The sequence below is a fragment of the Cinclus cinclus genome, chromosome 2, assembly GCF_963662255.1.
Source record: "Cinclus cinclus chromosome 2, bCinCin1.1, whole genome shotgun sequence".
NCBI lineage: Eukaryota > Metazoa > Chordata > Aves > Passeriformes > Cinclidae > Cinclus > Cinclus cinclus.
The window spans coordinates 79,404,118-79,431,568 of NC_085047.1; the positions used below are offsets into that span (position 1 = coordinate 79,404,118).

Consider the following 27,451-nt stretch of genomic DNA (forward strand, 5'->3'; position numbering starts at 1 on the left):
TCATGGAACAGTATTTTCTACACTCAAGCATACCTGAGCAGTATACTGGCTGACAGACATTTTTGGTCAAATCCTTGCCCTTATTTACTCCTGTACAAATCTGACACTTCACAGACTGGAGACATAAATGAGCATAAGGGCTCAAATTATATGAGTAGACCGATGTCCTAGAGATAATTCATTCTTCCACTGGCTCTGCAGGATCGGCACTGGAAGGCAGTAATAAAACTGAAGTGGACAGATATTTTTCATACTTGAAAAGACCAGGATTTAAACAGGAAATTGCACTTTTAAGTATCACTTTCAGAAATAAAACTGCCTCCTGCTATTCACCCCGCTACTAAAAAGTCAGATGAAGATATCAAATTACAAGTGTATGCTGTGAAATTCCATCTGCATTGCTTTTATATACCTCTTAAAACGTCCTAATGGACTTTAAAAGCAGTTCAAGTAAAAATAAAATGATCCCTCAAGCTGAAATGTTAGAATCTGTAGGAGGGCAAAACTGGACATTCAAGTGTGCAGTGTTGGTGGTGTTTTTGAGAAATGGTGACTGAATCCTGTACATGGTCAGAAGTACTCATGTAACAGTAGTTGTAAACAGCATGCACGGGCAACCTGAAAAGGAACATCAGGCACCGCCTTTCTTTTGCAACTGCTCCAGTTTTCTTCTTAAGAGGTTGTAGTTTTCCTTGGTTCCTGGTGCCATGGGATCAAGCTTCAGAGAGACTTCATAGTGCTTCTTCGCCAAGTCAAGGTTTCCCCAGCGATGATAAAGCACAGCTGGAACATCAATGGGGAATTTCATTAGCAATATTGTTGAATAACATACAATCTTACCAATCACTTAGAGAACAACACTGAAGTATTTGTTTCCAGTGAGGGTCTGTCACTCGCTGGTGGCACAGTAGCTGCTTGTTCTGTTGTCAAATGGGGGACCAAAGCCTGGGAGCAGAACTGGCATGGGAATGATGAAGGAATGAATTACAATGGGGCCATAAATGGCAGCTCTTATCTGGTGAGCTCATTTCGGGTTACAAGCATAGCATAAATGAACCAATTTGCAGACACTAAAAGTGCAGCTACCTCTGAGCTGGGATTGTGCAGCCCTCTTGTTCTGTCATATCGTGTGACAGCTTTTTTGGCTTTAGTGCCCTGTTCTTCTGGCTGGCAGTTCTTCTAGAAAGTAAAATAGAAATCTGCCCAGCAGGAAGAAGGCTCAAAAGATTGCTTTTTCTTTTTAAACACTATGAAATATGAAGCAAATAAACAGTACAGCTGATAAGAGTTAGAAAGGCTCTTACCTAAATTACCGTGATAACTGGCAGCATTTGGATTGGCTTTAATTGCCTTGAGGAACAAAGCTTCAGATTCCTGAATAATTTAAAATAACAAGTCATCAGGAAAGTCCATCCTCATATATAAAAAACAATGCCAAATTTACTCACCACAGTAATAACAAACCCTCCAAAATGATGCCATATCTATATGAAACCACTATATAAATATCCTGAGCCAGCCTTATCCTGTAGCTGAGGTGCCTATAGCCCCCTGAAAACAGTAATAATTGCTACAAATAAGTGTCATGCTTTCATAGGCTGCTGTTATTTTAGCAGAAATTTATTAAACACTAGTGGAGTTTGCTCTTTATCTAAAGTACCTTTTTTTTCAATAGTTACAGTATTTTCAACCATTACCTGCTATAGTTTTCCCTACTTATGCAATCAAATTAAGGAAATCTGAGCAAACTGCTTATAGACACTTTCTGTTTTACAATAGGTTTAGCATTAAAAATAGGGGCATTTCAATAAATCTCTTTCAAACAGATGTTTCAGTGTGGTTCGCCATGAAGAGTAGCTGAGTAGCTTTCCCTGAAAACATCATGCCAAATCATATCATGCCATGCAATATCCTTCACATTTTCACCAGTTATCTTCTCTGTATTACCACTTGCAATGTGTGTTCTTAAGACTCTTGATATCTGAGGCCTTCTTAGAAGACTTCAGTTCCCTTACCTAATATTCAGAGGATAATATGCCACTAAATTTACTCTCTAATTAAAACAATTATATTTTTCTAAACTAGCTGCTAATATTGTTACTTTTTCCCTGGAACCTATTCCCTGCAGAAGATTAAGAAGTCACACCCCCTGCCAATCCAAATGGAGCATATTTACTCACTGACATGCAAGTTTAAATACTTGAGAGCAAATTTCACATAGATTTCTATGCTGTGCTGTGCTTTAGGGAAAGTTGTTCATTCAGTTTCAATGCAAATGACCTGAAGATAAAATTACCTCAGTGTGGTAGGCTTCCATCTAAATGCACATAGTTGCTGTCTGAGGTATGTGAGAACAGTAACATGGAGAAAAGTCCTTTCCTTTGTGCTAAGCTTTCACTGCTTAAAATAAAACACAGGCTCTACTGAAAAAGAAAACCTGTCAGCCAGATTTTTGGTTCCACCATCTTCGCATGCCAAGCATGAAATAACTCTCTGTAAGGGTCCCTTCAGGGGAAAAGAAATTTCTGATGTCAAGATTGAGTCACTCAGCTCTGAGTGACTTAAGAGCCTCCCCATATGTTCAAATTCGAACCAGACTAAAAGCATTGCTGAGCACAGCTGAGGCTGCCATTCTCAAACCAGGAGAGACTCATGAGGAAAGTGCCTTCATCTCCACTGGTTGAGGAAATTACAAACCCCAGGGTTCTCACAGCTAGTCCAGTGGAGGGCTATGAAGATGATGAGGGGACTGGAGCATCTTTTATGAAGAAAGGCAGAAGGAACTGGGCCTGCTAAACTTCAAGAAGAGATGACTGAGAGGGGAATTCATCAGCATCTTAAGTATCTGAAGGGAGGGTGCCAAAAGAATGGATCCAGGCTCTTCTCATTCATGCCATGCAACAGCGCAAGAGGAAATGAGCAGAAACTGATGCACAGGAAGTTCCACCTGAACATGAGGAAGACCTTCCTTGTGCAGGTTACAGTACTGGATCTGGAACAGATAGACTAGAGAGGTTGTGGAGTGTCCTTCCCCAGAGATATTCACAATCTGTTTGGACAAGATTCTGTGCAACCTGCTCTAGGTGAACTTGCTTTAGCAGGGGATGGATGAGACAATCTCTAGAGATCCTGTCCAACCCCAACCATTCTGTGATTCTGATTCTGTTTCAGAAGAAGGGATACTTCTCCTGAAAAAGGGATGTTTGCAAATTTAGAGTATATGACTCCACAGTATAAGTTTTAGCATTGCTTTCCTATGGCATGAGCAGTTGCTCCAAGATTCTCATACCCAGACTATTAAAAGTTCCTGAATGCATTGGTCTTTTTGAAACCCATACCTGTTTAGGGATTTCACTGATATTTTGGATGATTGGACTGAATGCAGTTTCAAAATTTTACAGACAGCACCTAAGAGGAGGGAGTGAGAAATACACTGGAAGAGAGAACAGCTATTTTGAGGGACCTGGGCAGGGTAGAGAAACAGACTAGCAGGAACTACAGAAAGATTAAGGCTGGAAGAGACCTCTGGTGGCCATGTGATTTTGATAAACAATTCTGAGACCACACCTGGAATATGTGTCCAGGCTGGGGTCTCCAGTACAAGGAGGACACAGACATACTCCAGTGGGTCTTGCAGAGAGCCACCAAGATGGTACAGGGCTGATGCACAAGACATGCAAGGAATGACTGAGAGAAATGGATCTTTTCAGCGTTCAGGAGAGAAGATGAAGGTGCTGCCTACAACTACCTGATGAGGTGCTACACAGAAGATGGAAACAGACTCTTCTCCCATGTCTGTGAGATAGGACAACATATAATGGATGCAAACTGGCATACAAGAAATTTCAATTAAAGGACACATAAATTTTTTTAATCATGAAGTTGGTCAAGCATTGAAAGATGCTGTCCAGAGAGGTTATAGAATCTCTATCCACAGAGATATTCAGGATTCAATTGGAACTGGCCCTGGTTTGGCTTCAGGGTTAGACTAGATGACCACCAGATGTCATTTCCAGGCAAAATTATTCCATGATTTCCACGTTTTTCAGTCACCTGAGAAACATATTGAGACTCAACAATTTGGAAGTGGTGCAAGATAACTTCATCTTTTCATACAGCTCTCCAATCGCAAAAATGAACAGTGGCTTGGCACTTGAAATCGTAGCAATCTCAAGTCCCACAAAGTCGTGTTTTTTCTCATTCCAAATTTTAGTATTTTGGTCTAGTAAATTTTTTTTCTTTTCTCACTGGGCAGGTCAACAGCAATCAAAATGAAAGACAGGCTGACCATTTAAATCAGCCTTATGCCTAAAAGTTGCCATCTACCCAGAGGAGGAGCACCTAATATAGAGCCTTGCATCCTTTCACTGCTAAAGCACAGTGGGACAACACGTGCAATGCACTTCCAGATAATTTAATGAAATAAGATATTCAAGAGCTGGATGCCATTACCATACATCTTCAACTCCATGCTGAGAATATTTTTATCACCACTACTACTTTGCTCAGCAGCAGGTAGAAGCATAGCGGTTGATTAAAGGCTATTTAAGGTGCATCATATTCATATTACTGTGGATATATGGAGTAAATATACATTCCAGTACAACAGTGGTATTTCAAATTGCTGCATCTTGCCAAATCTTCAAGTGTTGCCAAGAAAGTTGCATCCTGAATGTAGTAAAGACTTGGGGTAAGCACACTGCATTCCATCTGCTGCCAGGGCCACAAAATTGTAGTCTGGCTTTATTTCAAATACAAAAAAAATGCGGAATGGTTTCAATTTATTGCACTTTTTACAGAAAAAGCATAGATGTATATATAACAAAAACATAGAACACATCTTTTTCAAAGAACGAAAGATAGCTTGGTTCTTCATCAATTGAGATAAGAATAAGCATTTAAAGAAAAATCTAACTTGGTATAACAGATGTTAATTAAAAATCCCAAAGAAAACCACAGAAACAGCTCATCCTTTATGTGATTTTCTCTCTGGAACAATAAATCATTCATCACTAGATACAAACAAAAAATAAAGGGCTATTTTAATTTTTTTTTGTGACGTAGGAAACCCATCTTCTGCTGAAAATCAAAGGGCATTTGAAACTGAAGGAAAATGTGTGCTTATTGGAAGCAGGATAATGTTGTGTGGATAATGTTGTGTGCTTATTGAAAGGAAATCTCTCACAACAAAATAAAACCTTTTTGACTCAATGCCTTTTAAAATAGGAGATAACAAAAAACCCCAGAACAAATTTTCCTTTGCCACAACAGAGCCAACATAGTAGCAACTTTTATACAGACACATAACGTGTAACCTAATAAATTAAATGCCTGAGGTTATACAACACGTCATACACAGCCAGGCAGCACTCTGAAAATTACCTCCATCACCTTGACAGTCTCCATTCCCTGTTCCTCCCCTCCGATTCCATTCAATAAAAATCCTTGAACAGCCATCCACTTGTCTGTTTTTTACATGGTGAGGGGATGGATAAGAAATCTGAATTTTTCATGGTTTTTTTTTTTTTTTTTGGTCAGTGAGCATTCTCCCATTACAAACAAATCTGCATCTCCTCTTTCCAGGCAATGCCAAATACAGTTCCTGAGATCACTTACCTTTGTAAGTGTAAGAGCCCACTTTCTAATTCCCTGAATTTGCTCTCCCTGTTATAACCCATCAATTTTAAGTGACTAGTAAGGCTCTGCACAGAACACTCACTGGTGCCCTGCTTTTTTTCCTGGGCTCCATTGTTCCTTTTGCTTTTTTCAGAATATGGATTTAAAAGCTGCACTTTCCCCTACTCATACTTCTGCTTTGTCTCCAACATGCTCTCCTGCAGCATAACCACCTTTCAGGGCTGGCAATCAAAACCACTATCTTCTTTTTTATTTTTTAAATCCACTAAGACAGACTTGTCTCTCCTACACCTGGAAAACTTTTCTAGCTTGTTTTCAACTTATTTTTTAACTTTATTTCATTATGAATGTTCTTTATTCTGTCATGCTGCATATTCTTCCTGATGAATGACTATAAAATCCTCTATTCTTCCACAAGCTTGACTCACCAAAATAATTCTAGCAATTATCTCCTCCATAATCGCATGCCTTATGTGTTCTGGATGTTAATTTGTACCCTTCTGGAACTTTGTTAAACTAATGTAAAATATATAGTTTGTAACAGTCTCAGGTGGAGAGAAAACAGAATTAGAGTGTCCAGGAAAAATCCCAGCCAGTCTAGAAAAAGAATAACAGAGTGTTTAACAACATCACTAATGCAAACAAAATCCAGTGCTGGGTTGTCACAGGCCCTGGCCTCACATGTGGCCAGCTCAAGACTCCACAGCTGAACAATGCTGTAGAAATATAAGTGGTCACAGTAACTACTGCACAAATGCATCTATTTTGAGAATCATGGACTTACTGAAGTTGGAAAAGACCTTTAAGACCATGAGGTTCAGCTGTAAACCCCGCACCACCAGTATGCTCACCATTAAACCATGTCCTCAAGTGCCATATCCGTACATTTTTTTAACACTTCCAGGGATGATGACTCCATCACTTCCCTGGGCAATCTGGTCCACAATGTTTTACAACCCCTTTTGTGAAAAAAAAAAAAAAAAAACCATTCCTAATATCTAATCTAGACCTTTCCTGGTGCAACTTAGGTTATTTCCTCTTGTCAAGTTTCATATTGTAGAATCTTCTTATTTTGTATATAAACGAGGATGTTCCTGCAGTGCTGTTAACACTATCACTATCAAAAAGACATAAAACCCCTTAAAAGCCTAAAAAAACCCAAGAAAGGTTCAGTAAATGAAGTATTTATAAGGAACACCAGGAACTTGATTTTTAATTTATCCCTATCACATACATAAATCACTGGTTATAGAGCCAGTTTAAACAACTCACTATATTAAATACATATGATTTATTCTGTTTGTTTATACAATTCCCTCTGGAAAAAAAGTAATATTCATAAATTTCATTACATTTACTACTTGCAAATAAAGGTAGCTAATGCTGAGGTACCACTCACAGACTGGTCCACTGCATTCAAGAGAAAGTTCAGTACACTGGGCAATGTATGTACTTCCTCAGAGTATTCTGACATCACCCAAGTATCATATCATTAATCTGGGATTAGCAAACTCATATTACTATATTTTAGAACGTGTCTGAGACAAAAAGGCTAGAATTCTTATCTAGATATGTATGTATTCACAGAACACATACCAAAAGCACGAGGACTAGCCTGTCCCATCTAATTTGAGTTCCTGAAACAAGCTCCCTAATTCAGTGCAAGCTCTCTCCCTCAGCAGTGAAGCAACACAAGACCCCAACTGCCCTCTAGTGTGCTTAAGAGCCTATTTCTCTTCACTGACCACTGGCATTGTGTAGGGCAGCAACATTTGTAACCCAGGCATCTAAAATAAGGAGGGATAAGCTCAAGACAGAATCACACAGCAATACTATGATAGAAAAGGGCACTGGAACGTTTTAAACAGATTATCTAAGTAATACTCCACAATGATCTCCTCAAATGATTTCTACAAAAAACATAGATGGAGTTTAATTAAAGGAAAAAACCCAACTAAACCAACCCAAAGAGTCAAAAAGCTCTAATTACCTACCTTATATTTTTGTGATTTCCCCAGTACATTAGCCAAGGAAAACATTAGGGAATGATCATTAGGTATTAATTCCAGGGCTTCTCTTCCAACTGCTTCTGCTTGGGCTAGATTGCCTGGGAGCCCAGGTAGCAGTAAAAGAGAAAGCATGTTTTAACACAGCCTTATTAGTTACTTTTCATGCTGCAAGCACATATATTTTACAAATATCCAACTGCATAATTTTTTAGGGAAAACCAGGTATCTCTCACACACACATACACACAATCCTACAGACTCAGGCAGCAGAATATCTTAATTTTGTTTTCAACAGGTAACACCTTCAGAAGAACAACAAAGCAGAGATTAAAAAGTTCTGGAATTTATCTATAATACAAACATGCTTTCACAGTGATAGCATTTCAAGTAAGTATCAGAAATTCAGTTTATGGGCTGGATTTCAAGTGATACTTTAAAACCACTGAGTCAGAAGGCATTCTTATATAATAAGAGAGTATCTGGGTAGCCAAAGAAGAGGCAGAGAGCCTTCTAGATAAAAACAGATAAAGGTTTAAGTTTTTCTAGACACTGAATTATTCATTAAAACATTCAAATAGACCTTTACCTGTGTTATCAAGCAATATTATCATATTATTCCAAGCCAGACTGTGCTCTGGTTTCAGGACTGTAGCATTCCTCCATGCATTCAATGCATCTATATGGCGATTCAAATCTGCATACTAAAACAAAAGAAAAATCCAGTAATTTTGCTATAACTTGCTTTACTTACCTATCATTCACTAAAGACACAAAAGAGTTGTTAATGTCTCCCTCCTTTCTAGTAGGATTCATTTTTTTAGACAAAAATAAATATAAAAGGAATACTCCTGTAGTATGGAAGATAAGAATGCTATATACTAATTTTCCTTTTCTTTTCTTTGGAAGTGAGGCTTGTCTTCAAATATGCATGTACCAACAGAATAAGGAGAAGAAACAGCATACAATTTAGAAATCTACACAAAAGATTTAGTAAATATTTAATGAACATATTTCCAAAAGTCTAATTTGAAATTTTTGGCACAGTTCTACTAGCTAACAATATACTAATGAATGCAAAACAGTCCAGTATTGGGAAATGATGAATAATATATTTGGGGAAAAAAAAAATAAAAATCTGTATTTTTGTTTATACTTCTTTATTTGATAAAGTAGGATTACCAAAGGTTGGATGGCAGGAAATATACCGGGAAAGCAATAGGAAAAGCTACCAAAAGTATGAAATCACCCTAAAATACAGTATAAACAAACTGGGAAAACTATCAGCTTTTAACAGTACAGCAGAATTATATAAGTCTATCTATCCATCTATACACACAAAGACACGCAGATTTCAGTCATAGCTATCATTACTCAAAAGCACTTACCAAGCGCCCTAAATTGTAGTAACAATCTGGATATTTTTTTCTGTGTTTAATTGCTGTCCAGTAGCTTTGCTCTGCCTCTTCAAACCTTCTTAAGCTGTTCTGCACTATTCCTAGATTCATCCATGCAGCAGCAAAATCAGGTCTGGGCAAATTGGGAAAAAAACACCAAGAGAGGAGGAGAATTAAGCTTTTGAAACATCCGATCCTATTGTATCATTTTGGCTCAGCTGGTGCAAAACACTGCTTAGCATTGGTCTAAACATACTGTATTTGTACAGCTAAGGACAGCAACTCCTCTGCTTCATGGAGCTCATTTCTTTCTTTCAGAATATTCCCAAGGTTGTTCATGGCATGCACATATTTTGGATTCAACCTAAAATTTAAAATTTAAGAGATTATTATTATGTATGGACATGTATTAATATATATGCAAATTGCTAACTCTGCTATGCTGCAGAACATGAAAATGAATAGCTAAGCATTTTCTTCATGTTAAACATGAAAGCAATTTTAGGACAGATCATTAAAGCAGTAAAATTTCGAATACCTTACAGCTTCTCTGTAGTATTTGATTGCAGCACTTTGATTTCCTTTGTCAGCCAGGTTTTTGCCAACATTGTAGTGCACCTGAAAAGACAGATGGATATTTCCACCAGATGCCACAGAGTCAGATATTTTGTGGAACCAAGTAGATAAAAAATCTTTTTCCAAAAAGTAACAGTCAGCATTTGTGTCATTCACTACTGTCTTTTGGTGTAGGTTGATACTTAAGATTGGATAATTCATACAATGAAGACAGTAAGACAAAATCTGAGTTATAGATCAAGCTTACCTATTCCAATTATTTAAGAGAGATTATTCACTTCCTAGTTTTATAAATGAGGTCACAACACCTTTCACAAGGCACTTTGTATGAAGACCTCCTGCTCTTAATTTTGTTTATTTGCCAGATAAGACAAAGTTTGACTCTAGTATAAACTACAAGAAACTCAACACACACAAAAAAAAAAAACAAAAACAAAACAAAAAACCCAAACAAAAGATAACAGGCACAATTATTGTCTTAGGATAAAAATGTATCAAAGAGCATTTCTGAAATAATATGTATAGCACAATGTTGAAGCCTTTGCTTGTTAAAAACTGAAGAATGAAGGAAGGATCTAAAGCTTTCAGACTACAGGAAGAAGATGCATCAACCTAATCTATGGCAAGAGTAAATAGGAATAAATATATTTCAGGACAAATCTGAGTTGGAAGACATCTCAAGTCCCACTTTAAGACAAATCTCAGAAGACTATGTTACCTGGTCAAAAAGTACTGTGAGTACTGACCCTCGAAAAGAGATAAAGAGATTTCTCAGCACCCAAATCAGGACTCATTATTTAGATCCATTAACTGAAAAATCCTAACTGCAGTTGGCACAGTATCTGGGGCCTATTGATCCAGCACACATGATTGTTGGAACCTAGTAGTTAGGGTATTTAATTGTTGAATTTGATCTCTATATGACTGTAACTATGTAGTAACACACTGTCAACAAATAAAGTTAAGGACATTTTCCATACTTTCTGAAATGGGAGAAAAAGTATTTTCACTGGTTTTAAGGAGAGCAGAGATGTTATAAAGCTTGCTAAACATGCACAGAGGCAGCTCCTCACACTGTAAGATATAAAATAGCACACGAATTCAGCATCCCATAAAAGCACAGCTTCCATGAAGAAAAAGTTCTAGCACAGTTTCCACGAAGAAAAATATCCTGGCACTGCATGGTACATTCATAAAAACATGACAAGGTCCATGACAAAGAAGCAACAGAATGGTACATTTACATAAAGAAATAACCAAAGATCCATTGACAGTGTCAAAAAAGACAAAAATGTTGAGCAGCATTTTCCCAGGAGTCATTAAAGTAAAATGAAGTACCTTGAAAGATGTTTCTTAGGACTGAATTCTATTTATGTATCTCTTCCAGAAATTTTTCAGAACACTAACACCCTTACCATATTGGATTGCTCTGATTATATTGTTGAAGTTAACATATTCAGATATTATCCAGATAAAAGATAAATTGTGGCAACACAGAAGAAACACTTAAAGATTTCACTGAATACTAGATGTTAGCCCTTGAAGTACATAATTTTACACTTCAGTATCAACAAACAAAATTATATTTAACTTGATTCAATTTTATTCTTTAAGAAGCTTTACAAAATGAAACTTGACTGAAGACTGGGACAGAGCAGATGAAAAAAATCTCAGTGTACACCAATCACTCAGTCTTTCACATGTTAGCTGTCTTGTGTTAGGAAACAGCACTTCACTTTTCTATTTTTCACAGTTTTTTTTCAAACATGTAGTACCTTTACATCATATTTTTTTCCCAAAAGTACCAGCAGCAAGAAAATTTTTCTCACGTAAACAAAATTGTGCAGTCTGAAGAAAACTGAAAGATATCAATTCTCTCAAGTCTAAACATCAATGAAGTATTAAGTGCACATGTACATTTTGTGAACTGAACCAAAAATATGTACTGTAGTCTATTAACACTGCTAGAACAACTATTGAAATAAACTATTAGTATTTTCAGTGGTGTATTTCTTTTGTCCTCAGCTATAGTTCCTGTGTGAAAGGAAATTATGTTTCCATACAATACCCCCAAAAATGAAGGGATCCTTGCCCTATGTAAGCTTTTTTTTCCTTGAAGTGAAACTGTAACTTCAGTTCCTCTTAAAATGGTGGTGACAAAGAAGGGCAGAGAAAAAAAGCCTGAAACCAAACATACCAAAAAAAGTGCCCAGCCTCCCACAAATATCCAGTGACAAAACCAGTTCTGCAATGGGTTATAAGATGCAGTAAGAGTCCTGCTCTTAGGAACAGAAGCAGCAAAAGGTCTCCAGGCACATATAGTCATTTGAGAGGTGCGGGTTACTTCTGCCATCCAGCTGTGTCTCACTTCAGTGGCCACAGCAGAGAGATGCCAAGGTCAGCCTTTAGCTCACTCAAAGCAGATCTGCAGTAACCACCTGCAGTCTGCTGAGCACAAGGCTGTGGCTCTCCTGCACAACACGGGGAGACAAGTGCTGTCTGTGTACCCATGGCTGGGAAGAATTTGGTCTGTAATAATGAAGGGCCAGTGAGTTGTTTAAAATTTCACCTCCAGAGGTGTGGTTCTTCTGTTTTCGACAGATATTGTGCGTGCCAGCCTGGGAGGGAAGATTTTCCTTTCCTGGTTAAACATTTAAGAGCCCTTCGTTATTAAATGATTAAATATTAACTGGAAATGACGTATTACATTATACCCAGATGATCATTTATCAATCTTAGACAGGCAATTACCTTACAGTAATAGCTCTAAAAGGAGCATTTCTCAGGGATGCATAACAACACAGTATTCTCCCAAATCTAAGAGATCTGTTATAAATACCCTAGGGTAGAACCTACTCCCTCTCAACAGGCATGTGTTAAGTTAACATAACCATGGCACCAGCGCCTAGCCAAGGAATAGGCTCTTTGTATTTATGTGTTCAATACTTCAATCAGCCTAAGAGGCCAGTATAAAAAAAAAGACAAAGCACTGTATATTATTGTATGCTAGATATACATACTATTTGAATTCTTATTTAAATGTTAAATTTAAACAAGGAGAGAAGAAAAATATTTTCCTGTACAAAAATTAAATTATTGCCAGACTGATTTTTTGCTTTTGTTTTCCCTCAAAGCAGAACAGGAAGAAATTTAAATGTAATATCATCTTCTAGGAGGTCTATCTCCTCAACTGGGGCACTACTATTATCACCAATTTTACTTTCTTTTCCTAGCTGCTTATAATTTCTTTTTCAGCAAATATGAACATTTGCTGAAAAGATGAAAGGATGAAAGCAAAGCACAGATGTCAAAATTTCTCCAGGAACATGCAGATGCCTCTGTTCAATGCCAGCTCCTGTCATCAATCTCCTTTTTCTTCTATGACTAAAACTCTGTCTTCTAAATAATAATAAAACAAAGGTTTTTTTATATTCACATCTTGTTTGTGCATCTAATGTTGTCTAAAGGTTCTTCTGCATTTGTTTGTGTCTCTAATGTTGTCTAAAGGCTCTTCTGCATGACTGCAAGTATACACAAAAATTGACATCTAAAATGGTGCCAAAACACTGCAAATAGCTCATATAATCACAGCCCACAGCACTCAAGTTAAATTCCTCAGAAGATAATCCCTTTTTAATATATAGTGTAAAGAAAAAAAACTCAATATCTAAAGGAAATGCCCTCTAGATCAGCTTCCTTAAGGATCAAAGACCAGATCCTCAGGCAGCATTAAATCTTGTTCTGTAACAAAGAGGTTTTATAGGACCTTTCAAGAATGTATAGAAACCAGTCTCACAAACTTATTGTACCTTTTCAGCATTAGCATAGCTCGTCTCTGACAAACTTTGTCTATAATGACTGCAGTTGCCATAAAGCATAAATTCTGAAGTTACTCTGGTATGTCAAGGCAGATAGTAACATTATGCTGGGAGTATTTTAACTTCCTGGCTTATTATTGCAGAAAAGTTGCTATTTAAATGGCTTTTCAAAAATTATGTTTATTAATTTCTACCCTTTAAAGAAAAGCCAGTAGCAAAGAGAATGTAGAGATTACATACAAAATAACAACAATTTGCAATCATTTAAATTCAGTTATTTCAAATCTAGGAGAAGAAAAATGCTGGCTATTTCCCATGTATGCAACAATGTAACTGCAATTATTTATTTAGATAAACAATGAGAGGAAGTCATCCAGGAAAGAAGACCATCTCTGGATTCTTAACTGCTATGGCTTTTCTAAAAGCTGAGAAAAAATAACTCAGTTCTTCCAACAGTGCAAACATTTCCAATGGGGGGGCAGGGGGGAAGAAGGCAGCAAGATGAGCATTTTTGGAAATAATCTTTAAAATTAAAAGAAACTATGTGTAATGACTTCAGAAGGTGAGGAGCAATCTAGCAAAGTCTAGAAATAGTGAACAGCAGTAGGACAGGATCAAAATCTCACATAATCTTATGTATCCACATCTGCTCTAGTTGTCAGGACATTTTATCATCCATAGACAGAAAGACAGAAATCTAGGATACAGTCCTTCTGACTTACATCTCTTATTTAGTCCAAGGTGAGGAACCACATACTAAAAGAAACAGCTACTTCGTCCCAGGAGAAGAATGCAATCCATACAGTATAAAAAAAAGTGGTAGGAAAAATGGAATCAGTACACAGGCACCTCCTTTTCAGCTAAGGAAAATACTGGCACATGTATTAAAAATGTGTACTGTTTCAGTCTAATGACCTTTGAAACAACCTGAGTGCAGGGCAACACAAGTTCAAATGTGTGACATGCTCCTGGACACGTTTAACCAAGGTCTGTAGCTTACTTGTTTCTGTCTCTTAAAAAACCCCACCCACCCAACCAATATGTATAATACACACACACACACACACACACATATATATATAATAAATTTTAAAATATTTAAAGCATTTAAAAATCTGTATTGGGAACTTTTAAGTCAAAATATTTCTAGCTTTGTTATGGTACCTGATTATTTCCAATAAATTTTAAAGTCACTGGGCAACGTTTATTAAAGTTGATCTTAAATGTCATCCTCTTGCTCCAGATATGTCACCACTCAAGGCACCAGATTCACTACTGTACCAGACAATCTCATTCAAAGCATTTTCCTTATTTTTGTCTAAAGACATATTTAAAGAAATGAGTCTTGAAATTAGACAAGACAGTGCTGTTACTACTTGTTATTTAGAATTAGGGTAAGTTTACTCTGTACTTCTCACACAGACAAGTTGGAATTGAAAAAAGCTGTATAAAACATGAACAGCTTTTTCTCCTAGTTAGGATTTCAGATGTTGAGATTCTGCTACATAACGGAAGTAAAGCATGACCATGTTACACATATTTAATATGTAGCAAGAACAACAAGAAAAAGCTATTATCTATGTGCCATTCTATGGTCTGCACCAGCCTCCCACTGAAATAAATGGGTCACTGAAAGAAAGTCCCGTGGAGTCATTTTTAAAGGAAGCCTGGAATTTAAAAATTTTTACATTTACCTTTGTCAAAATTATATAAATATAGCTGAGTTCATAAAGAAAACAAGAGATAGGCTCTCATACATGGACTCTCTAATGTTCCTGCTTAGAAACGTTCCCTACTATTGTGATTTCAAAGCTACATCCTTGACAAAAATTCAATTGCGAGCCTACAATCCTTTCCCTGTTCACATCTCCATGCTTTCCACTTGCACAAGCTGTCACCAGCAGAAATACAGCTCAGGCATGTCTACAGTGCCCAGTGTTGACAAACACAAGCTCATTTTGCCTGTACATTCATTGGCTTTAAACCAGCTGCATTAGTTCAGTAGCTTGTGCACAGCTTATCGGCTCAAGCACAGTACTGTGGGAGCACAGCTACACAGCTTCCCAGCCAGGCATGGCTGGAGTCCAAGGAGCTCAGAGCTCAGGCAAAGAGCGTGGATCTGTCTAAAGCACTCTTACCATGGCAGATGGATGGAGTTATACACAAAGAAAACAGATTGCATTTGCTCCATTTATAGTACGCGCTAGTCATCCAGAAGACAAGATATACTCAGGTCATCATTAAAAAGAAGATGGTTGCCTACCACTGCCATACAATAAAATACAACAGCTCTTTCCTATGTATTAAAATCTCAGACTACTCAAAGATGCCACCATGTTCAAATATTGCCCATAAATATTTTTTACAGCTCACAGTTGCATATTTCTATTCCAGTGAATGATAAGTTTATAATTCTCTTTGTGAAGCTGAGTATTCACAGGTTCCTTTTTAAACCTGTGTCTTGATTGGTATTTTCTAGATACCACTCTAGATTTCAGCCATCTAATCTTCTAAAACATCAATGTATTTTATCGACAAGCTGCACATTCCCACTCCCAGGCTCTTCAAAGAGTCTCTTTACTAAAATTCAGACAACATCAGGGCTCAGTGGTATGATCCAACAGATGACACTCTTGGCTGTCGAAGGACTGCTGTGGAGGTCAGCTCTGTTGGAGGCTGGAGTCAGTCTCTGATGCTGAACACCACTGCTCAGCTCAGTGAAACATCCTATCCAGTCCCACCATCTTACTTAGCCTCACTTACTTCCCTCACTTAGCCTGCAGGGAAAATTGCAGCTTTCCTCAGTGCCCAAGTCTGAAAAGTCTAACCTGCTCAGCTGCTGAAAAAAGCAGAAGTGGGAGCAAGATTTTACTCCCACATCCCACAGTTGCACTGATGATATGCTGCTTTGTCCCTCAGCTGTGCTGGCTTTATACACTGCTGGAAGGTACACAGAAAGGATTCTAAAAACAGCATAGACATTTTTCAGTTGAATACATTGCTACAACTTACTAGCCTTGTTTTGATATTTTTGTTGCAATAACTTGCAATTATATGCACAATTCTTCTAAACAGATGTTTTTAGCAGTACATCCAATTTGACTTGATGCCTTTCTTGAAGTACGTTCTCCCCTCTCCCTCACCTCCCCACTCCCACCTCCAAGTTCTGAATTATAATATTGTAATTTGCACTTTCTGGTATTTTGACTATGCTACCACTGTAATTTAGATGTCTGACATATCAATGTCATTCCTGAACTGAGCAAGACTGTGAATAACACTGTAGCACAATATATTAACTATGCATAACACCTCCTTGACCCCAAATTTCAAAACACTTAAATAAAAAAAAAAAAAGAAAAAGATTAGAAGTCCATGAGTGACTTACTTTTGCATTCAGAGGGCACACAGACAACGCACTCCTGAAAAGTTGCTCTTCTGATCTCCACTGACTGCTGCGGAGTGCACAGCGCATAACATTTATCAACAAGATTCCAAGTACTGCCACAGCAAGAATTTTCTTAATGAAAGAGAGCCAAGTTAAGAAACAAATCATGCAATGGAACAGCTTCATCATCATCAACTTTACTGATTATTTTGATGGTACCTTTTTCTTGGCTTGCTTACTCAAGAGACTAAATCCATATGTAAAGAGAATACAATATCCAATACTGGGGAGGTAGATGACTCTCTCTGCAACAACAAATCCTACTCGGAAGAAGAGATTACTTGCAGGAAGAAAAGGGATAATAAGAAATCCAAGTCCCAGCGTAAGGATTCTGCAATCAAGAAACAGATTCCCAGATTAACAACAAATCTTAACAAAAGTACCTTTTCCACTTAACATGTCAAATTTATTTAAGCACTGTAGAAGGGTGTGCATATACAACAGGGCATTCAAACACAGCTTTTGAGAGACACTATGATCAAATTTCAGTGAGGCACTTTAAAAATCATTGCTGTAATTTCCAGAAAAGCAATATTCATGCTTCCAGGCCAGAAAATAGCCCCATTACATATTAATTACATAACTCCTATTTAAAATACACAAGCAGGAAAAGTAATGGTAACAGCTACTATCTATTTTTGGACCTAGTAAGACAGTAATGGGGGCAAAAATGTAAGTCACTGTTAAAGAAACTTACGTGCACATTCAACCAAGAGGGTGGCTTTTCTCCTAACAAAAACATCAATAGTAGAATCCATTGTGGTTAACCACTTGAAAGTTAGTAATCTACTCTCTTTTTACAGATAGATAAGACACACACTTTTTGAGAGCAGTTTGTCTTCCTTTTTTTAGGCACCAATGTCAGCATGCTCAGCAGGTAGCTCTTTATGGACTATACAGAGCTCAGACACAAGAGTCTAGGTACCTCACTTTTACAGAGCTGACATAAGGGAAAAAAAACTTCAGGTCCATGTCAGGTATTTCTTACAAAGGCCAAGGGCATGGGCATTTTCTATTCTAATTTATTACAAATCCATCTCTACACTGTAAGGGAGATGCATCCTCCTGGTCTTTTCTCATCCCCACAAGTCCTAGGCCTTCTTTTTGTTTTCACTGCTTGTTTTCTATGTGACTATACTTTCTGTTTTCACTTTTTACTAAAAAACTATTTAGCAATAAAGGCTTAGTGAGTACAGTTTTATTATAAAGTATGACATCACTTGCAGTAAGAGTTCCACCCTCTCTCCAAAGTGATTCATCTGTGCAAATAAGTATGGGAACAGCAGAAAGGCAGGCGGGTGCACTGTTAACATTTGAATGGATGAGAAGGAGGAAAAGAATAAGAAAAGATTTTACACTCTGAACAATAGAATTACCTATGCTGGTGATAAAAGAAAGACTGTAGAAAATGTGGGCCCTCTCTGGAAGCAAATGGGAAGCCTGGCTACCCAGGACATGGAGAAGGCTGAGATATTCAATAAATTTTTTGTCTCAGACTTCACCAGCAAGTGCTCCAACCACACTGCTCAAGTCACATAAGGCAAAGGCAGAGACTGGGAGAATGAAGAACTGCCTGCTGTAGGAAAAGGCCAGGTTCAAGAACATCTAAGGAACCTGATGGTGTCTGGTAAGATGCACTTGAAGATCCTGAGGGAAATGATGGATGAAGTTGCTAAGACAGTGCAGAGCTCCTACCCATCATACTTGAGAGGTCATGACACTGCAGTGAAGTTCCCACTGGCTAGAAAAGGGAAAACATAACCCTCATGTTTTAAACAGGGCAAAAGGCAGATTCAGGAAACTAGCTGAATAAGTCACCTCTATGCCTGGCAAGATCATAGAGCAGATCCTCCTGAAAAATAAGGAGGTGATAGGTGAAAGCCAATCCAGCTTCAGTTGAGGAAAAAAATGTACCTGACAGATTTTGTAGCCTTCTACTATGGAGTTACAGCATTGCTGGATAATGGAAAAGCAAGTGATATCATCTACCTGGACTTATGCAGAGCATTTGACACTGTCCAGCATAACATCCTTGTCTCCAAACAGGAGACATGGATTTGACAGCTGGACCTCTTGGTGGCTAAGGAAGTGGCTGGATGATTGCATGCAAAGAGTTGCAGTCAATGGTTTGGTGTCCAGTCCAGTGACAAGTAGTGTTCCTCAAGGGCTGGTATTGGACTGGCACTGTTTAACATCTTTGTTGGTGACATGGACGGTGGGACTGAGTGCAACTCAGTTTGCCCACGACACCCAGCTGTGCAGTGAGGTCAACACATTGGAGGGAAGGGATGCCATCCAGGGGGACCTGGACAGGATAGGTGGGCTGATGCAAACCTCATGAAATCCAAGTGCAAGGTCTGGTACTTGGGTCAGGGAAATCCCAAGAAAAAAGATGGGCTGGACAAAAAATGGCATGAGAGCATCCCTGAGAAGAAGAACTTGGGGGTGTTCAGTGATGAGAAGGTAACATGGCCCAGCAATGTGTACTTGCAGTGCAGAAAGCCAACCATATCCTGGCTTGCATCACAGTAGCATGGCCAGCAGGTCAAGGGAGGTGATCCTGCCCCTCTAATCTGCTCTGGTGAAATCCCAGCTGGAATGCTTCATCCAGCTGTGGGGCCCCCACGACAAAGAGGACATGGGCCTGTTGGATTGAGTCCAGAGGTGGGCCACAAAGATGAGGAAAGGGCTGGAGCACATCTTCTGAGGAGGCAGTGAGAGAGGTGGAGCTGTGTATTCTGGAGAAGTACCTAAAGGGGACAACAAGAGAGCTGGTGATGGGCTTTTCAAAAGGACACATAGTGATAGTGCCCCATTCCTGGAAGTGTTCAGGGACAGGATAAATGGGGTTTTGAGAAACCTGCTCTCATGAAAGGTGTCCCTGCCTGTGGCAGGGGGACTGCAACTACCTGACCTTTAAGGTCTCTTCCAACACAAACCACTCTCCGAGTTAAAAAATTTAAGGAGCTGAAAAGTTAAATTACATAAAATCCACAGGAACAGAACCTGCAAAGTAAAACAGAAGCCCTTAGTGAGAAAGAACTGTTTAGAATAAATTTTTTAGTTCCTTTGGGTAAGGAACAAGTTGTTTTTTGAGTACATACTATGGGTCAAGCATTTTACTTTTTAACTGTATGACCATGGCCAGTATTTCTACCTGCTTTCAAAGCACATCTCCCCTCTTCCATTATTAATAGAAAATTAAAGGAAATGATGACTTGTAAGAAGTAAGGGCAACAACAAACAATTTCCTACTGCGTTTTGAGCATGTATTACTTTTTACCACCTACAGTGTTAAGGATCTCAAAATACCATTTCAGGAGAAAAAATAAAGCAGCCATGCATGCCTCCTCCTCCAACTCTGTTTCCTACTAGTTGGTGTACAGTGATGGACCCAAATTGGGATAAAACTGTAATGACAGCTATAAATATTTATTTGAACTGCATTTGCTAGACACTGGTTCCACTGAATTGTTAAAATTATCAGTAGTGGATTTAACAAAATAATACTGTACTCAAGTTGGCCAGGCACTTAAAATTCATCACTGTCTCTTACCTTCTCTTATGGCTGTCTTCTGAGCACAGAGCTTGGCATATCAGACCAATTAGGCAGAACCAAAGTGCTGCTAGTGCAATTATCCTCCAGTCGCTGACGGATTTAATGAGGGGTATGCAGCCCATTGACCAATCAAAACACAGCCACCAGGGACACAACAGCAACCATGCATTCAGTGAATAGTAGTAATTATAGTTTATAGCCTGTCAGTCAAAGAGAAAACAAACATTTATTTGATACTAAACTGGAAGGGGGGGGGGGAAGAGGGGTAACTTTAGTCTGTCTCTCTTCCCTCATTTCCCTTGTAACACAATAAAGAGGCCATGAATACTGTTAGACTACAACTATTTACATATCCATTACTATTACAGCTGTGAAATTAATTTTTAATTTTCTTTTAAAAATAGCTAGGTGGCTCTCTAATTCAGAGCAGGGAAATGCAATTCTCTGCTGTCCAATCACTATTCATATGTAAAAAGAACAATCTCATACAACAGGAGAAAACATCAAAAGATATCACCCACTGTCTTCATCTTTCATTCTCCATCTCCAGAAAGATCCTTAATGCCACCAGAGGTATATAGCCAAGACATACTCCAAATACACCAGACTAGAACTTTGTGAATTTTCTTTAGGTGTGAAAGAAGATGAAAGGACTAGCACAGTGGAAAAGGGATGAAAATCAGTAAAAGCTAATTTCTTGCATGCATGGGGGAAAATGGTGAGTAAACGGACAAGTACTTCAATGTGTAAAGTGCATGCTAAATTGCAAAGAATATACAAGGGGTACTATTTAAAAAAATTGCAGAGAATCATCAGAGCAGGACAAGTGAAGGCGACTCATCACACATATACTGAAACATAAAAACTGCCCACTTTATTGTTTCCTAGAAGCACAGAAAGCTCATTTTTATGACAAAGACAAATGTTCTGAGCTGGCCAAAAAAAAAAGCAACCTCATAACTTACTCTTACAAACAGACTGTCAGCAAATGAAGCTGGGTTGTCTACTTCAGTGAAAGCTGGTGGCCCTGTGCCCATAATCCTCCAGCGGATATAAAGTATTCCAGCTCCTCCACACATCAAAAGAGTTATCCTGAGAAGCAGCCCCTTCCTTAACAGCCCAGCATTCTACAGAAAAGAAAGAAAGAAAAAAACCCAACTCATATAGAAACAGTATTTGTTCTCTTACTCAACACATTCACATTCTTTTCACTTCTATCTCAGAAAGAAAAAGCTATTCCTGTGCATTTTTGCTAGTAGAGTTGACATTTTAATTGGAAAATATTTTTCGTAAACATTTTAATTTCCTTCTCAATCAGTAAACAAAACTTTTTAGTTCAACAAGACTCTCTTCTACAAATCCTCCTGTAGTTCTATAAGCTGATATACTTTTACATGGCAATTTCTGACAGGGAACTTGAGCACAATACAGCCTTTAGTATACAGCATATTAAATTAATTTATCTTTTCTTTCTAAAATGGAGGATGATTACTCTGGGGACTTGGTTTTAAGTAGCTATTTCCAGCTGTCTGCTTATCATGGAAAAATTTTGTCTTTTTTGGCATCTTTAGAGGTAAAATTAGAAGTATATACCAAGAAAACTGCACAGTTAGGAACTGGAAGGAATTAGAAATTAAATTAGAATTTTCACACCTAAAAACATGATTAAAAGCTAATGACAGAAAGGCACCCAAATCACTTGCTTCAGGGTAAATTACCCAAGATCAGAAAAAGTATAAAATTGTGTTTCATCTACAGTAACTCAGTTGGCTTACATTGTGCATTTTATAATATACACTTCAGGGTGTAAAGAAAGCAACTCACATAAAACATGAAGTGATGGTGTATACAGTAAATCTGACAGACTTTTATATCTTTTTCTCCAGAATGTATAACACTTTTCTCCAAGCACACATCATTTTCATAAGTTAAAAAAATAAACAAACCCAAAAACAAACCAGTATAAAGTGTAGAGATTCTTCAAGCTTCACCAGTGGAGACTGGAAACAGAATCATCAGTAAGTATAACAACACACCAGTCAAAGCTTTAAGATGGCACAATAATTATTATTACCTCTTAGTGGAATATGCTCTTTAGCAAGGACCACCATAGTTGTTTAGGATATCAATATCAGCTATGTCTGAAGTTAAAAAAAAAAAAAAGTAGGCTTCCTGAACAAAGACAGACATCAGTGCACTGGCTGAAGATATTTATTTTCTAAAAGAATGGAAAAGTTAAATTAAAAAACAATTTTCAAATTGTTTTTTAGCATTTGCAACTGACAATGAAGTCATGACAAAATATTTAGTTTGATTTTACATAAGCTAGCCTTTGTGCTCAAATGATTGCTTCCAACCAGGACATCTCAGTAACCAATGTTACTACAAGAAGGATTTAGGAAGTTTTCCTATAAAATAGCTTTTGGAGAAAACTGTGCTATGAAAAAACCCCACACATAGTGACAATTTGTAACTGCTTTATGACAGATTAACAACAAAATCTCTTATCCCAGGCTTCATTTCATTTAACAGTACATGCAGTTTCTTAAAGGCCAAATTTCACTATTGCCACAAATTCTCTCAGTAGGCAGAATGTTAAAGTGGAAGAAGTGTTATTGTATTCTCTCTTATTTAGAATTAACTGAAATCTGGCATGAAACTGAAACCCGTCTCAATCAAGAAGAAAAAGAAAATTCTTACTTGCAGAGTTTTTAGGATCTGCTTTTCAAGAAAACAAAACAATCTTAGATGCACTTCCTTGAAAAGAGCAGAATTTTTGCAGGTAACAGGAGCTAAAATTAATTACTTCTGCTAAAAGAGTAAGAGGGAAAAGGCATATCTGATGTTTTCTGCACTGAGACGGAACCATTTAAGAACCATTTAAAAGTTCTTCTTTTAAACAGAAGCATCATGCTCTGAGCCCTTCATGCTTAAAGAGTAATCCTCCAAAGAGGTTGATTCTGACACTTCCCAGAATCATAGAATGGTTTGGGCTGGAAGGATATCTTTTGCTAGATCAGTTTTCTCAAAGTTCTGTCCAGTCTGGCCCAGAACACTTCTAGGGATAGGGTTTCCACAACTTCTCTGGGTAACACATTCCAGTGCCTCACCACCCTCATTGTAAAGAATTTATTACTGGTCAAACACTGGAACAGACTTCCTAGAGAGGTGGTCTCCCTGGAGCCTTCTTTTCTCCACTCCAGAAGGCCACTAGGTTAGACAGGCACCATGTGCCCTTGGTGAAGCTGTGTTGGCTGTCTCCAGTCACCTCCCTGTTATCCATATGTTTTGACATAACTTCCAGAAGGATCTGTTCCATGATCTTACCCGGCACTGATGTGAGGCTGACTGGCCACTTATTCCCAAGGTTATACTTATTACCTTTTATTTCCAGCACTTAAATCTGAACTAGATCTACTTTAGATCCCTACAGCTCTAGATGCTTCCCTTGTCATATTCTGGTTGATATTAGTCTCCTCGTACAGCAAAATGCCCCAGCATTCCAATGTGCTGCCTGAAACACTCCTGTAGTCCTCACTTAGCCCTTCTTGGTCAAATCTATTATTTGAGTTTTAGAGAACTTACTTTCCCTGATTTCCCCTGTAGCTCCTCATTTCACTCCTTGCAAAGGAATTTAAAAGCCCCACAGGACTTGTGCCACTCAAAAACATTAGTGACACTCCTCTGCATTGAAATCACTGACTGAAGCAAAGTATAAGGAATATTCTTTTGCCTTGTTGGATGCTGGATGAGAATCTTAGCTATTCAACAGCAGTAATGCTCTAGTAGGCTGTGGGTCTATTTGGCTGGTATCCATCATTGATCTGAGGCCGAATGTTCCTGTTATTTGCTTGCCAGTGCAAATACTAGGTGCCAGACTCCACTTGAGACAATACCAGATAAAGTGACATCAATGAAAGTCAGAAAAATCAATCCTTAGTAATATTCAGTGCTTACATAACTTTTTCTTTTAAATGCCAAAGCTACTAGGACCCATTAACATAATATGTTCTTAATGTACTTGTCTAACTATGTCATTGAGAATCTGATTAAATATCTCCCTCTCTTTATTCTGACCAAACCATTCCAAGTACCATTTCAGGTGTATAGTTACTGACCCTGGAGAACTTGTTGCATCAAGCAGTCAACTGTTCCATACAACATTTTTAACATACTGTTGAGAAAATTGTGGAAGGGATTTCACTGTCCAATGCAATTCTAACAATACCCTGTTACTACTCATGTTGCTGTAAAAATATCATAGCACATTGCCTTGCTAGGCTAATGATACATTTTTGGTTGGTTGGTTAATTTGGGTTTTTCCTCCCTAATTCTTAACAACAACAAAATTGTCAGAAGCTGAATCTTTGTCTTTTAGGACATAACTGTCTGAAGGCCAGAATAAACAAAATCTGTAACAATGTAAACATCCAGGGACTCACCTCCAATGACTTGTCCTTATACAGTAACTTTCGAATCAGCTCCAAAAGATTTATCTTGTTTATCACCAGTGCATCAAATACTGCATTCAAACCCTAAAGAACCAAAGCAAAGTAACAGCATAAGACAAAGCAGCTAACCACAAATATTTTCTTTTAAATACATCTTGAATTGCACTTCTGCCATGACTTACTGTACATCTTAATTCTTATTCCAAACAAGTAGAGAGATACATTGGTAGTAATGATGGCAGAATGGTAAATGGAGCTCAGATGAACAGAATAACATTCTAGTGTAATGGGAATTCTCCTGCTACATGGAATAATCCTTCAGGGGATACCATGTACCAGCAAGCTAGATAACATATGCATGGTCACAACAGAATTCTGCTCTCCATCTTCTTCCCCAAATGTTCTGCAGCGTAAATGCTGCAGTCAGAAGACAAAGCTTCTATCACTAAGTTGGAATTTCTTTAGGCCCTCTACATATTTTTTGTTGTATGGTATCTTTGGACTTCCAGGTTTCAGAAATACTGTTTTTAAAGGGTACAAACAAAGGCTCAGAAAGATTTAATAGCAGTATCAGGCTTGCTTTTCTTGCAATTACAGCAATAAACACAGTGCAAGTTGCTGGGGAAAAAAATAAAAAGAAGAGTTCTACATGACATCAGCCATTACACATAAAACTAGAACATAGTGCTTTTTCAGGACTACAAATGCACCTAATTACCTCCAAGCAGTCAAACAAAATGTATAAATGTGTCCAGGGGTAGTTCTATTGAGATTACTGGCAAAATCAAACCTTAGCATTTCTGTTTAAAGTTTCAGCATATCACCATTATAATTCTTGAGTAGTTATCCCATATTCTAATAATTTCAGAAATTACCTCACTGTTCTAAAGACTAAATAGAAAAAAAAAACCAGTAAAACTAGTTCCAGGTGAAGCAAAGTGCAGGTACACTGGGAGGCCACAAGCCCCTCACTAAGTCAAAGGCAAGGGACAGAAACTAGCCTGGAGTGTGGCTTGGTTCCATATGGAAAGGCCTCTTGGCAGTTAAAAAGTTTTAGGCTCACTCACATGGAGATAGAAGGCAAGAATTCTACAGAAAATCACATTCAGCCGCCAAGTAATCTTTCAAATGGGTGATTTAACCCTTTATCCCTCTAACCTGTGCCCCTTAGCACAACAATAAATATAATCATCCCAGCAGTGCAACAGCAAACAAATAAAATCCCAAATCCAATAATAGTTCTGTGTCTACTAGCTCAAATAGTTACTTCAGACTGCTAGAGTAAATAATTACACCATGTCTTAAGACAATTCTTTATGTTTTCCTTATAGACACCTTTGAAATCTACAAACACTTAGCCAAAAAAAGTCCCAGATCAAGAAGTTTTCTGTAACTTCTTTTTCCTTTTTTTTTCTAGCAATGACAAGAGGGTCCTTGCTGCAATGAATTTTCTGATTCTGTTGCTTATCTGTCATAGCTAAAGCTATAAATTTGATTTATTAATAAAGATATATGGCTATATAAAATCTAAAAATCACAGATAGAGCATTGCAGGTGGCCAGCTTGGTCACCCAAAACAGCATTGTCTTCATTGAAGCTATAAAAAGCCGGACCACAATAGACACAAAAAATAACTACATCTGTTTCCACAGACAGATCCTTAAATAAGGGACAAAAGGAAGAGATGCAGTATTAGAAGTGCATAGACAATGGCCCTCATTATAATTACACTGTTCACAAAAGCCAGGGGATGAAGCTTTTAAAAATGCTCTCCTCCGGTTGTATCTTTGTTCATGAGTCTTCAATGAGAAGGATGTAGTCCTGCTATCTCAAAAAAAAACCCAAGGGCAACAAAAGTGAAAATAGTGCTGTAAAACCTTTAAACTTTGCAAAAATATAGGCAACCTGCTTACAAAATTGAAAGTGGATAAAACTCTAACAGATTGGCAAATATACTCTTAAAACAGATCTACTAGAATATTGCTTTTTGTCAAGATTAACTAGTTTTTCTGAACAGAATAAAAAGGTGTGCATGTCATCAGCTGTAAAGAAGATTAATTTCTGTAGACTTTACAGCTACACCTGACAGATGCTGAGGTCAAAATTCAGCTAATAAGAGAATTCTTACCAGTATTGTAATTCCTTGTTCTTTGCACAGCATGGCTATTGCACCTAGGACAACACTCACCAGCACCCAAAATACAGAAAACGTATGTCCTTCCTTATCTGTCAAAATAAAGAATGCCATATCTTTAGGCATTTTATACATTTAAAGGTAAGTTAAAATAAGAACTAATTAAATAAAAAACATTTAGAATCCCAGTCTTTTCTACCAGTCAAAATCTGGATACACAGACTTAATAAGCATAGGATACCTCCTGCAATATGCTGGCATTTGACCCTTTATTGCAGTCACTGTCTTTTCTTGGAGACACTAGAAATCTCCCTATTTACTCCATGTTTTAGCCAGATTAATTAGAATGGCAGAAGCTTCACCTAATTTTCACAATTTGTCATCTGCAAAGGTTAATTCCCAATATTTAGAGACATTTAGCAACC

At 37.8% G+C, this 27,451-nt stretch overlaps 1 protein-coding gene across 1 annotated transcript in view; it reads right to left on the reverse strand.

Annotated features, from left to right (window-relative positions):
- Window positions 1–631: 631 nt before the first annotated feature.
- TMTC4 (transmembrane O-mannosyltransferase targeting cadherins 4) overlaps window positions 632–27,451 on the reverse strand; it is a 48,149-nt gene continuing 21,329 nt past the window's right edge. The window contains exons 5-17 of the mRNA XM_062514902.1: window positions 27,021–27,118; window positions 24,884–24,976; window positions 21,407–21,568; window positions 20,439–20,641; window positions 17,042–17,213; window positions 16,823–16,954; window positions 9,579–9,658; window positions 9,297–9,404; window positions 9,032–9,173; window positions 8,233–8,347; window positions 7,632–7,744; window positions 1,305–1,374; window positions 632–783 (exon numbers count right to left, since the gene is read on the reverse strand). Of these exons, the coding sequence (XP_062370886.1) occupies window positions 632–783; window positions 1,305–1,374; window positions 7,632–7,744; window positions 8,233–8,347; window positions 9,032–9,173; window positions 9,297–9,404; window positions 9,579–9,658; window positions 16,823–16,954; window positions 17,042–17,213; window positions 20,439–20,641; window positions 21,407–21,568; window positions 24,884–24,976; window positions 27,021–27,118 (1,640 nt within the window). The remainder of the gene's footprint in view (window positions 784–1,304; window positions 1,375–7,631; window positions 7,745–8,232; window positions 8,348–9,031; window positions 9,174–9,296; window positions 9,405–9,578; window positions 9,659–16,822; window positions 16,955–17,041; window positions 17,214–20,438; window positions 20,642–21,406; window positions 21,569–24,883; window positions 24,977–27,020; window positions 27,119–27,451) is intronic.